The sequence below is a fragment of the Pelmatolapia mariae genome, linkage group LG8 (assembly GCF_036321145.2).
Source record: "Pelmatolapia mariae isolate MD_Pm_ZW linkage group LG8, Pm_UMD_F_2, whole genome shotgun sequence".
Classification (NCBI taxonomy): Eukaryota; Metazoa; Chordata; class Actinopteri; order Cichliformes; family Cichlidae; genus Pelmatolapia; species Pelmatolapia mariae.
This window is the reverse complement of record NC_086234.1, coordinates 31,337,071-31,350,740: the sequence shown is the minus strand read 5'-3', so window position 1 is coordinate 31,350,740 and position 13,670 is coordinate 31,337,071. Positions and strand designations below refer to the sequence as shown.

General features: G+C 44.0%; 1 protein-coding gene across 3 annotated transcripts in view; it reads left to right on the top strand.

Moving 5' to 3' along the window:
• Nucleotides 1–13,670, top strand: part of rab3gap1 (RAB3 GTPase activating protein subunit 1) — a 37,898-nt gene that overhangs the window by 13,191 nt on the left and 11,037 nt on the right. For all 3 annotated transcript variants that reach the window (XM_063481826.1, XM_063481825.1, XM_063481824.1), the window contains exons 9-20: nt 508–589; nt 802–870; nt 1,845–1,918; nt 3,098–3,190; nt 3,338–3,510; nt 4,104–4,205; nt 4,350–4,522; nt 9,173–9,227; nt 9,540–9,896; nt 10,994–11,131; nt 12,533–12,760; nt 13,521–13,617. In XM_063481826.1, coding sequence (XP_063337896.1) covers nt 508–589; nt 802–870; nt 1,845–1,918; nt 3,098–3,190; nt 3,338–3,510; nt 4,104–4,205; nt 4,350–4,522; nt 9,173–9,227; nt 9,540–9,896; nt 10,994–11,131; nt 12,533–12,760; nt 13,521–13,617 — 1,641 coding nt within the window. The remainder of the gene's footprint in view (nt 1–507; nt 590–801; nt 871–1,844; nt 1,919–3,097; nt 3,191–3,337; nt 3,511–4,103; nt 4,206–4,349; nt 4,523–9,172; nt 9,228–9,539; nt 9,897–10,993; nt 11,132–12,532; nt 12,761–13,520; nt 13,618–13,670) is intronic.

Genomic DNA, 13,670 nt, shown 5'->3' with positions numbered 1-13,670 from the left:
GGGTTGTTACCAACATCTACTGAGAATTTCATGTCAATAGCACCTTTAGAAATATATGTAGACAATTGGTGATGCGTTCAATATGTTTTACGTGTGTGTGTGTGTGTGTTCCTGGCTAGCTATCTTTGTGAGGACCGAAATCTGCATTCTACTAGTGAGAACCAACAGTCACTTGTGAGGACGCACTCACCGGTCCTCACAAGTTTGAAGCCTTTTTGAGGGTCAAAATGTGGTTTTAGTGTCAGGGTTACAATTAGTTAGGTTTAGGGTAAGACGTTGATTTTTAATGGTTAGGGTTAGGGTAAGGAGCTAGGGAAAGCATTATGTCAATGAAGGTCCTCACTAAGATAGCTGAACGGGGTTGTGGTGTGTGTGTGTGTTCACAAACAGAGGTTGGTTGTGTGACTGAACTCCCTGACTGTGAGGAAGCCCTGGGTGGGCTCTGGTGACAGACTGCCTGCTCTGCTGTTTGGACGATTATTCAGTTTTTTGTGTTTTTTCTGGTAGATTTTGATGCGCTCCTTGGTGGCGAGGTGGGGGGGGTGGAGTTTGGGAAGTTTCCATTCGGTGCCTGTGAGGAGCCAATAAGGTAAAAACTGTAATTTTGATGATACTTTCTAAAAATTACAGTGACATGCAACAATATTTCAGTTTTCTGCAAACTGAGCAGTCGATGCGACGGCTTTGTTGCTTATCACATGGTCTCGGAGCCACTTCATCATTCTTCTTATCTGTGGGTCCGAGGAAGGCTTACTTTGTTTGGTGTTACTGTGTTTCTGAGTGATGTTTTTCACTTTGTAGTGAACTTCATCTCGCAACAACCTGGCCTCATCTTACTGAAGGCATAGTTGTGGATAATGACGTGTACAGGTAAGGCTGTCTGAGATTCGCTAGTGTGTGCAGTGTTCTGGTGTACTGTACTACTGTGCTTCAACATACCAACTAGATTGTTTTGTTACCTCACAACACTCAGCCTGGCTGCAACTGTGTCACCAGCTGTGCCACGAGGAAACCGATGGGCTCAAATTGTGGTCATAAATATTTTGTAGTTGTGAGGTGAAACTCGCACACAGCCAGGGGACTTGAGCGCAGAGTTTTACACACAGTTTGTTGCTTTGCGTCTGTAAGACAACCTTAACAAAAAAAATTGTAACTTGTGTAAATATTTTTTACAAACACACAAATTCTCATCTGTAGATGCACAAACATAAAATCTTCAGATATTCTGGCTTACAAGGTTACAAAACTCACAACTACACATTTGATTTACAAGTACAAATAACCACAATCTGAGCCCATAGAAACCAACACAAATCAGCCAGTGACCACAGCTGATGCTAGCGTGGGCTAAGGTGCACCACACTGAGTGATGAGGTACCCCGGGCTAGAAAGACAACTACAGTTGGAGGCAGTTGTCCTCCTGACATTCGGTGTTTGTGTTAACGATCCAGTGGAAAAGCTTTGATGGGAGTGAGCTGTTCACTTGCACTATAGCACACAAAATGCTGCGCTGAGCACTGAGCATTGCATCAATGTACACACTGCATTGCTTCATATTTCGCTCGTAAAGTAGGAAATGGGTGGAGCAGTTTATTAAAAGGGTAAACATACATGGGTGTGACTGTAAGGCCCAAACAGAGCTGGCACAGGTCTAACAAGCCTGTGCATGAAGGGACAAACTGAGTGTAATATAAGGAAATGCTTACATGGGTAATTATTTTGATTACTTGTGAAGGACTACGTCACAAGTAATCAAACATGAATCATTACTTATAAAAGCCCTTTAACTAAAAGTGTATATCAGAAACTCTCCTCTACTGTTTACTCTGTTTATCATCCAACAGTGACCTCGACCCTCTTCAAGCTCCTCACTGGTCAGTTCGAGTCAGGACGGCTGAAAATCCTCAGTGTTTACTGGGTAAGTTACACTGATCAGTGGGACCCTCAGGGACAGAGACCATGATGCTTTGGGGCAGACCACAGAGGTTTTACTAGTCAGTACAGATTTCAAACACACCGCTGTGAAATGCTAAAGTGCACTGACCTTAATGTTGTATTTTTCTGGTTACTAATACACTTGGATCCATTACAAACATACACGTTATTGTATGATGTGTGAAGACTTTTTATGGCTTTGTTTTGTGTCCAAACCGCACAGAGGAAACCATTTCTAAGCCAAGAGGCTAAAATTCATGCATCAAATGATATACAGCAGATAAGATGAATGTAATCAAGCTACCGATAGAAAGAACATAGTGAAGGACAAACAAAGTGTCTCTTTTCCTAAGTGGGCCCCCCACTTCCTCCCACAGTCCAAAGACATGCAGTTAGTGGGGACAGGTTCATTGGGGCTCTAAATTTCCCACGCTGTGAACGTCTTTCTCTGTGTTTGCCCTGCGACAGACTGGCGACCTGTCCAGGATGTGCCCCGCCTCTCATGACAGCCGGGATAGGCTCCACCCCCCGTGGCCCTGATAAGGATTATGTATTATTTTAGGCGACTGTTGTGATTTGGTGCTGTATAAATAAAATTGAACTGATAAGAGGAGAGTGGATGGATGAGTTACTTTAAAATGAAAATTTATTCTTTTAAAAGTTTGTTTAAACATGTGTGCGCACTCTCGTCTCATAAACTGTCATTGGAAAATGTGTGTTTATTAAAGACACAGTGGTGCCAGATTTAATAACTGCTGCACGACTGTTGGGCAAATGTTGTGGCTCATTTCCTTATAAACTGCTTCAGGTTTGAATCCTGTGGTCGTTCCACCGTTAATGGGATTAGATTAAGACTCTGGCTGAGCCAAAGGGAGATTTCTGTCCTGTGCAAACTGTAGCCTTAATAAACCTGGAAATTCGGTCAGATCCAGTGAGGGTGTGATGTCATTGTTGTGTTGTCTCCACTGCTCCTGGCTGTTGTTGTTTTTGGGTAAAAACTCTTACATGTGATGTAAAGTGGACTTTTCTTTTGTTGCCACGTCCATGATTGAGAAAATGTTAAACAGATGTTGTCCTGCTTCGCTGTGCTGAAGCATGTGCTTCATGAAAAGTTCAGTAACTGTTTTCAGTGTATTTGGCATATTCCTGTCGTTCCCTGTAGGTGAGGCTGTGACAGAGCTCTTTAAACTGTGCTGTAGGACTGAGTCTACTGAGGAGATTCCTGGAAGAGGATACGCTGAAGATGAGGGCAAAGGTCAGGTTCCTGGCTTTACTTGTTAAGTGACCATACTGCATTCTGGAAACGTGCATAGCTTACTGGGAGGATGGGGATCTGGGCATCTCTGCCGACCTGGGCCTCAGTAATTGAACAGAAACTCTTGGATGTGTTTGTCGTCTGTAGAAAACAGTGATATCAGCTCTGCTTTATCCAAGCTCACCGAGCCAGCAGCAACTGTGCCCATTTCCAAACTGTCCGTCTCCAACATGGTGCACAGTGCCCGGAAGCACATTCGCCGCCATCGACGCATCGATGAGTCGCCCCTAAACACCGAGATACTCAATTCTGTCCTTCTGGTAAGAGTTAATCATGTAACCTGTTTAAAAGGCGTTAACTAGTCCGAGTTAACTAATACTTGACTGAGTTTTAATGGTTTCAGCTGCAAAATAAGGAAATGGATTCAGACAGAAGAGGTGTGGATCCGTGTTAGGAGACAGTGAGCGTGATATTCAGAGAAGCAGAGACCTCGGAGCGTGTGGTTATTTGACTCGTACTGATGTGGCTCCTCCGCTTCCTTTCACAAACAGTTTTCCCTTCCTGGTTACTGTTGTGCCCGTCACACTCAGCAGGTTAGAGCTCGAGCCAAGACAACCTTGAATCTTAAAACTACAGCTGTAATTGCATTTACGTCTTAGAGTGCTGATCACAGATATTGATCCCGTCTGACAGCAGCTCAGTAATGCACCAGAGCATCATCTTAAACAGGATATCAGGCAGCGTTCTTATTTTTATTGTCTACTTCTGGTCACATCCTGCTTTTACCACTGAGCGATCAGTATCCTGTGTTTTATCATGAAGTGATGAATGCATGAGCTGTTTAATTCTTCTAACATCTATAAAACACCAGAGTTTCTAAATGACAGACTTGTTTGTGTTGTTTGTGTGTCAGTATCTCTTTCCAGATGCTGCTGTGGAGAAGTCTGACTGTAAGAATAACGCTCAGCTGTCGAGCTCCTGTGGGACATCGGAGCAAGAGAAAACCTCTGATTATGTAAGTTTGCCTCTTCACCACTCGCACACTGAAGGTTACACTCAGGTCAGGTCCAATATAAGTTTCAGAATGAAGACAGGCTGTGCTGTCAGTACTTTGTCAGTATTTTTATTGATTTCATGCTGGTCTTTTCCCTCGTCCTAGAACCTTTTCCACCAGCTGAAGTCAGCACCCAGTGACAGCCTGACCTACCGTCTGGCTCTGTGTGTGTGTCTGGTCAACTATTACTACGGTGGGCTGCGGGCTGTTGGACACCTCTGGCAGGAGTTTGTCCTTGAGTTGCGCTACCGGTGGGAAAATAACCATCTTATTTGTGGGTGGGTACCTCACATGCTTGTGCTGCTTTTATTTTAAATGTCACACATGTTAACATTTTCATTTTAAAGCAGGTAAAATAAGTATTGAACACGTCAGCAGTTTTGTAAGTAAATATATTTCTAAAGGTGCTTTGATGTGAAATTATCACCAGATGTCAGTAACAACACTTCCAATCCAGATGTGCAAAGAAATCAAACCACAGATGAAGTTGTGTAATAATAAAAAGTGACACAGGGAAAATGCACACTGACATTTATTTATTACTTTATACAAATGTTGGTGATGACAGTTCATGACCGCTTCTGTAAGGAGAAACCAGTCCCATGCACTGCTCATGACTTTGACCCCTTCACCACACAAACAGTCTATAAATCCCGAATGCTCCGTGGACCCTTCCCACAGATTCAGGTCAGGTGATTGGCTGGGCCGTTCTAGCAGCTTTACTTGATTTCTCTGAAACCAACAGTTTCCATTGGCTGTGTTTGGGATCATGGTCTTGCTGAAACATCCATGCTTGTTTCATCTTCATCATCCTGGTAGATGGCAGCAGATTTTAATCAACCATGTCTCCATTCATCCTTCCTGGAGTTATATTTAATGTCTCAGTGCTGTACGCTGAATAAACAGCCCCCCACCATGATGCTCCCACCTCCAGACTTCAGTGTTGCTGTGGTGTTTTTGGGGTGAAGCCACCCAAACACGGTGTGTTTACAGCATTCAAAGAGTTCAGTTTTGGTCTCATGTGACCAAACTGTATTAAAGATAAAGCGTATCGTTGTCCCTATGCATTACAGTGACACTGGATCACAGCTTACATACATTCTTACCTGTTACACTCATCATTCATTCGTCGAACTGAATAAAATAGCAAATGTAACCAGAGGAGTGTTGCACTGGTTGGATGACAGCAGCCATGGAGGGAGGGTGTTATTGTCCCGTGTTATGCTGGTGTTTAGTATTAGATGTAAGCTTACATTTGGCAGCATTAGTGAACATTGTACTGAATGTTACCTGAGTGTCTCAGGCAGGAGGGAGGCTCATTCGGTCCATTCACTGGGTTATTCAATTCAATTCAATTCAATTTTATTTATATAGCGCCAAATCACAACAAAAGTCGCCTCAAGGTGCTTTATATTGTACAGTAGATCGCACAATAATAAATACAGAGAAAAACCCAACAATCATATGACCCCCTATGAGCAAGCACTTTGGTGACAGTGGGAAGGAAAAACTCCCTTTTAACAGGAAGAAACCTCCGGCAGAACCAGGCTTAGTGTTCAGTGATGGATGGTCCAGGGGGAAAGCTGTTTTCTTAGCCTGGCTGTCCTGTTTCTTGAACAGGTGCTGTCCAGGATGAGATGAGATTTGATTGGCTCTCCTGACACAGCGAGTGCTGGCCATTCAGAGAAGGAAAGGGACAGCCACTATTCTTCTGTGCTGTCTTGTCGAGCAGTTACCTAACCAAGCTGTGAGCAGTAGGTGGGGACACACTATGGTGCTGTGGTAAAAAAGCCACCAAGAGTTTCTTCTCCAGATGGTTCCTCCTCCTCCTCAGCATCCTGAGGTGGAGTCTTTGACTTTGGACCATGAGAGGTCCTCAGCTATGTGAGTCCCCAGGAACGAGGACACTCGCTGAACACAGTCTGCTTGATGTGGAGAGGAACGTGTTTCCCTCTGCTGAGGTCACATCTCCTTAGTTTTGATGGTGCTGAGCAGAAGGTTGTGTTCATTGCAGCAGCCTGTCAGGTTTTAACCTCCTGCCTGTTCGCAGTCTTCTCCACTGATGATTTTCGTGTCGTCAGCAAATGTAATTATGTTGTTAGAGGGTAGGAGTGTATTCATGAGTGTACAGGAGAGCAGGCAGAGACGCCTGTGGATACTTTATGACTGCAGACGTTAATATTCTGCCAGTGTTTCACAGACTTGTTCAGCAAACTTTAAACACACTTCACGCTTCTCTTTTTGACGTGGCTCTTGAGCACATATTGTTTTCTTTGAAACAGTCGTACCTGCTGATTCCTGGCCTTTCTGTAGCTCTCCACAACTGGGCCTTGGCTCTCGGGCGACTCTTCTGATCATTCTTTTCACTGGTCTGTGTGAAATCTTGTGGGAAGCACCTGGTTGTGGCCAATGTTCCCTCTAAGCTGCGCATGTGCGCAATTGCGCACTGTTGGCACGGTCTCTGCGCAGAGAAAATCTGCGTTGCGCACACAAAAAAAAAATTCTAATCTGAATTGAAATTAAAGTAAATATGTGCGACACCGGTGTTTTAGCTAGCAAAGCGGCGTGGCTGATGTGGAGTGAAGCCACGTTAATGGCAACGTGTACAACCGTCAATTGACGGGAAAAGTGTGGACTTTATACCAGTTTTTAAATTGTGTTGATAGGCCATGTAAAACCAGTTATGATAAAAATATCTGCAATGTTTGGTTTTCTTCCTGAATACTATCGTTGTTTATATTTACTGCGGGAAGAAACGGTAAAAACGGCGTTTTATAAGGAAAACGCTCAACAGCGCTCTCCGCCTGTGAGCAAAATGCCCCACCCTTTCCTATTGGTGGAAAAATGTACCATGTGGACCAATCAAAAAATGATATGGCAACATGGCATTTAGTTGTTTAGGAAGGAGGAAGTTTTAGGAGTGACGGCGGTGTTTTGAGATGTGACAGATTTGCGACGTTTAGCACAAATCTTGTGTAGTTAGTGTGTAGTGTAGTCAATAGTTTTGTTGTGTGTGTCAGAACAATGAGGCGACTGCTGAATGTTACAGGTGTTACAGGAGTGCCTGCAGGTATCAGGCTGTTGGTCTCCTTTATCTCATAGTGGACAGAAATTATTTTTTGGAGTGGCACAAATAATTTGTGTGGCATCAGATTTGATGCAGAACAGCTGATTGTTCTGTAAATAGTTTGAAATATTTATTTAAAAAACGCCTTGGCTGCATTTTTAGATAAACAGCTGCTTTGTTGTTTGCAAAACTCAGTTACTTTTTTGAAGAAGTAACTATATAATTAATTGCCCAGCATTGGTCATTATATACAGGACTCTCTCCCAGACCACAGACTCATAACACAAGTCAGAGCTTTAAAAAAAAAAGTAGTTGTGTTTTCAAAATTGGAGTTCAAGTTATTTTTCCTTCCAATAGTGGTAACATATTACACAGGTCATGAACAAGATTTTTTTTACATTTTCATTATAAGTGGGCTAAAGCAGTTAATTAAAAGTAGTCTAACATAAATGCTGTAATTTGATTACTTTAATAAACCATGTAACTTGGATGGATGCTGGCGTGACCACAGTGCACACGTCTGCTGTTGCTCACAGTGGTCCAAGGGACCGCTCAGGGAGTTTGTGTGTTCGCTCACACACATGAAAAATTAGAGGAAACATTGGTTGTGGCCCATTTATGGTGAAATAATCTTCTTTCCACTTTACCAAAAGTGCAGTGGTGCCTTCAGTAGTTCTTCTGTAACCACTGCCATCAGCATGTTTTGCAAAGGTCTTGAGAGAGCTCGTTGTTTTTACCCGTCATGAGACGTTTGTTGTGTGAAACCTGAATAATGAGACCATCAGTTGGGACTGAACCAGCTGATATTTGATTTGATATTAATTTGCGAGGTCTGTGACGTAGTTACTTGACTCTTTGGTGGCAGGGCTCCTGGGCTGGAGGAGTCCCACTGAGTCTGTGGATGTTGTTGGACTGTCCTGGTTTCCCACCTCGGGATAAGCAGACTGCAGTAGCGGTTTCTCTTTCTAAGAAGTGGGACTGGGGGCTGTCCTTGAACTTGGGAATTATACTCCAACGCCTCCCTGGAAGTCTGTGACTGGGTCAGTTCGTTAGTTGAACCTGAGGTTGAGGATATATTTTCACTCCTGGAGCTCCTCTGCATGGTGACGGCATACAAAGTATCTGGTACCACTGTCCTCTGTGTGCTGCTGTTGGTCCGTCAGCTGCGGAGAGAGTGAAGAATAAATGAAAAGTTGTTGCTTCATTCGTGGCCAGCATTCAGCAGATATTGGCATCAGCCGATTTCAGTTGGGATCTCGAAGGACTTCATGGAAGAGAAAAACTTACATGCAGACATTTTTGGGACCTCGTTAGTTTGTTGACTTGGACACAGATAAAAGACAGAAAGACATTTTGAGACCAGAGGAGATGGATCTGTCAGAGCGGTGGCCCCCAGGCTGTGGAGTGCTTTGCCTCCATCATTACGTTGCCATGATTGCATTTATTTTTTAACAGCAGCTTGAGACTCATTTATTTAGCCTGGCTTTGATTTGTGCTGTTTTATATTATTGTGAAGCACTCTGTGGTTCTGATCCTGTGCCATATAAATAAAGTCAAATGCTGGATGTCTGTACTTTGTCCAGCTTCACAGTAAAGAGTTTTTTCATTTGCACTTTACAATCGGGCTTTGGTGTTGTTGTCAGTCATGTTGGATCTGCATCTGTCTCTACTAACAGACGAATGAGCAAAATGCAAAAATCCAACTGGAAGTACATAAAAGCAGGCACAAAAGCCCCTGCAGTGAAACTGTTTGTGCCATGCTCTAACTAAAACTTTGCTTGAAATTGTTTAAGCAGTATTTGTTTCTCTGTTAACACACTGGTGTTCACTCATATCCATCTATGTGCTTCCTAATCTGCAGGCTGGCAGGTGGAGCTCCTGATCTTCGCTGTTGTCTTTTGCATCAGAAGTTCCAGGTAGCCTCACAGTGCACAAAGTGCAAGGATTTAAAAAGGATTTAAAAGACACAAAAAACAACATCATGCACATTTGTAGACTTGTAACTTTAATTCAAGTTTATCAAAAGTGTTGTGTTAACTTTGATAATTGGAACGATGTTTAGGTGATAATAAAGGGAAACATATGAATTATGAGAGTTGATGCTCAGTGTAATACAGCATCTTCAAACTCCCAAACACCTGTTTATTAAATAAATGTCGTGTTGTCTGTTGAACACAAGTAGCAGTGTTAGGTTTCCATGTGTAAAAAGAGTTTTTGTTCCTGGACAGATGCTGAATTGTTGTATCGAAAGGAAGAAGGCCAGAGATGAATCTCACAAAGTACCCGAGGGGAAAGAAAAAGAACACAGGGTCTCAGGTGCCTGCCAGAAGAGCCGCCAAGGACCAGAGTGTGCAACCAGTGCTCCCAGTTCAACAAGAGAGGTGTCTCAAGGAAAGTCCTGGGACTCGTGGAGTGACAGCGAGGAGGAATTCTTCGAGTGCCTGAGTGACCAGGGCGAGACTGAGGCGACACAAACTGAGGAGCGCAGGGAGGGGAGTAAAAGCAGAGCTGAGGGCAGGCTGCACCCCTACAACAACATGACTCTGCTCAACTCTGCAGAGCCTCTCTATGTTCCCGTCACACAGGTCAGAGTCACTGCCTCACTGTGCAAACACATCAGCAACTCATTGTTTTAGCTCATAATGCTGTTGTTTATTCCAAATACAGCATGTTGAAAATAATAGTCGGGGTCACACAGGGTGGAGCCTATCCCATACCATAGGGCGAGAGGCGGGGTTCACCCTGGACAGGTCACCAGTTGCAGGGTGAACACAGAGAGACAGACAAACATTTATCCCAGGAGTGGGCAACTCCAGGCCTCGAGGGCCGGTGTCCTGAAGATCTCACCCTGTGTCAACACACCTGAATCACATGATGAGTTCATTACCAGCCTCTGGAGAACTGCAAGGATAAGGATAAGCTTTATTTGCCTGCAACTGAGATGACCTAATCAACCATACTTACAATGTACAAACTTAACATTAGGGATACAGGTCAGGCTAAGTAGCAACAAAGGATAGCCCTAACCCAAGACATGTTGGGGAGATCATTTAGCCATTTGAATCAGCTGTGTTGGATCAAGGACACATCTAAAACCTGCAGGACACCGGCCCTCGAGGACTGGAGTTGGACAGCCCTGATTTATGCTCTCATTCATAGGGTGGCTGTGGCTCAGGTGGTAGAGCAGATCAGCTACTGATTGGAAGGTTGGTGGTTCGATTCCTGGCTCCCCAAATCTGCATGCCAAATATCCTTGGCCAAGATACTAACCCCAAGTTGCCCTCCGATGCGTTCATCAGAGTGTGAATGTGTATGTATATATATTAGTTGCACTTGAGTTTAGAAGTGCTTGTATAAGTGGGTGTGAATGGGTGCATGTTGTATACAGCTAGTACTTTGAGTACTCCGGGAGAGTAGAAAAGCGCTATATAAGAATCAGTCCATTTACCATTCACACCTGTGAGCAGTTTAGAGTCAGAGTTAACCGAACCCCACTCGCTCCATGTTCAAAGACATGCAGTTAATAATTAGAACTAAAAGAAAGCGGTTGTAACAGTACGGAGGCGACCTTTGTGTGACAAAACCATGAAAGCAGATCTCATATAAGTGGTTCACAGAAATGTCATTAACCTCAGCTGAAGCTGACTGAGTCTAATATCAGTGCATCATGTTTTATTTTCAGGAACCAGCTCCAATGACAGAGGACCTGTTAGCAGAGCAGTCAGAGGTACTGACCAAACTGGGCACATCAGCTGAAGGTACCCACCTGCGTGCTCGGATGCAGAGTGCCTGTCTGCTATCTGACATGGAGTCCTTCAAAGTGAGTCGGGCAAACGCACACTCTGGGTCAGCTGTCTCCTTAGTGCTTCCTGTCTAACATCCACACTTAGACGGACACATCGGAGAGCAGCTTGGGGTTAGTATCTTGGCCAAGGATACTTGGCCTGCAGACTGGAGGAGCCAGGGATCGAACCACCAACCTTCTGATCAGTAGATGAACTGCTAATGAGCTACAGCCACCCATTAGCCTTTAGCATTAGCCACATTAGCGTCAGTGTGCCCGTAGTTGCAGCTACGTGTCTGCTAGTTTTACTGTTCAGGATGTTTTGTGTGTGTGTGTGAACTGCCTGCAGTGAACATAACTGTGCTGTCACACACACACACACACAGTAGTCACAGTGGTAGCTGCTACTCCGCTGAGATGACTGTAGAGGGGAGCCTCTGCAGGATGACGCTGTGGTAGGGTGACCATAAACAGGACACTTGGCCCAGTCATGAAGAACTTAAATAAAACTGTTAGCTGTTAACATATTTAAACGATGTCTTCTATGTGCGGTTAATGAATGGGGAAATAAAAAATGTCACGTTGGCTTTTACAAGTAAACAAGTGCAAAATAAGAGGGCGGTTGGTCAGCCTACTGTGGAAAGCTGTGAATCTGTCACACGTGTGGCCTGATGGATGCAGTCATGCTGGGAGAAGCTATGTGAGTGCGGAAACCTCTGATCACCAGACGATCACATGGTCTTCAGTTTATTGCAGTTTTATGAATCATCGTTTGAATTCTGCTGACAGATGACAGACGAGGGCGTCTCTGACTTCAGGGTTATTTGAACCTTGTCTTTGCAGAGACCTGTAGATCTGAGGCAATAATACAGTGATACAGACCAGCACACAGTGTAAGGTTCATGCTGCAGCTGCCCTGAATCAACAGTGTTGGTTATTCCCACCATGATGTCTTTATGTTTCTGATCCAGCAGTGTGGACGAGCTCTTTATTCAGTCTGAACTTGTTTTAATACGAAAATAAAATTGATTTGTTATTCATAGATTTTCAGATTTACACAAAAAAGTAAAACATTTGAACTAAGATGTCAGATCACACGTATTTACTTCCACTCCTGAACAGAAGAAAATAGTTTTGATGCCTAAATGACATTTTATGTTTGGTGACAGTCTGGTGTGCTTGGGTCCATGAATGCAGTGGTGTCGTGTTTTTATGACAGGTGGTCTACATGCAAACCTGGATCCATCTGTCCATCCTTGACCTCACTGTAGAGGTCAAGGGTTAAAACTTCCTCCTTTCAGTTCTCCACCCATCTTTCTGTAATCAGCATTAGACCATGATAACCCCGTCAGTGGGCCCTGTCAGAGAGTCGTCAGTGAATAGAATATATTTACACATTACTTCGTTTAAAGTAAGAGTTTGTGTCTCTGTCCACAGGCAGCCAATCCCGGCTGTGTCCTGGAGGATTTTGTGCGCTGGTATTCACCTCGGGATTACATAGAAGAGGAAGTGTTCGATGAGAAGGGTAACGCGACGGTGACGGGGACACTCAGTCCCAGGATGAAGATCCCAGGCAACATGTGGGTTGAGGCTTGGGAGACTGCCAGGGTCACACCTGCACGGCGCCAAAAAAGACTTTTTGATGACACCAAGGAGGCCGAGAAGGTCTGAAGCAGGTCGTTCGTTTTGCCACATGCGTGTTTTAAGCCAAACGTGTTTACTAAGTGGATCACAAAGTGTTTTCATGAATGTTTCTGCTGATTTTCAGGATCAGCTTGTGCCATGGGACCGTTTTGGCTCATGTCTGTTGGAGAAGCCAGTTTAACACAGATCTGTGCTCACAAACACGTTGAAGCATTTTCACATGTTGATGAAAAAGCATCTGATGCTGTCACACGCGATGTTTAACTGACACAGCAGCTTTCTGTGGTGTGATGGTGTTAGTGCCACGCACTCACGTGTTAAATGAAGAACAACTTTAAACCAGCTTCTCTTGATGATCCAATCGGCTTTATGGGAAAGGGACAAACAGTAACTGGGGTTAGTGGTTTCCTCACCCAAAGAGGGTCCTGGATTTGGACCCGGGCGGGTCCCTGCCAAGCGTTTGCATATTCTTCCTGCACATATGAAAGCAGAGCTCAGAGCTCCAGTTTGCCCCCTCACTGAAAGTGTTGCCTGTCTGTTAAAGACATTGTTTTTCCAAAAAGAGAAAGTTAAAAATAATGCTCATTTTCTCTGCAGTCACTGATAGTCTTATGACAGATTTAAAGATTTGGGTATGACTGGTACCTCTGTGAATAACCATCATAGAGAAAGGTCACCGTTTATCTGGAGTCTTCTTCAGAGGCAAAAATATTATGTTGATCTGAAAGAGCAAAAGGAAAACAGAAGCCAGGCAAACTAAACTTTTGGGTTTTGTCTTTAGGTTCTGCACTACATGGCGATGCAGAAACCTGCAGACCTGGCCCGTCACCTCCTGCCCTGTATACTTCATGCAACTATCCTGAAGTTGAAGGAAGAAGGTAAGTCCTCACCGTTTGGTTGAAAAACATGTTTATATGAAATAAAATCAGGG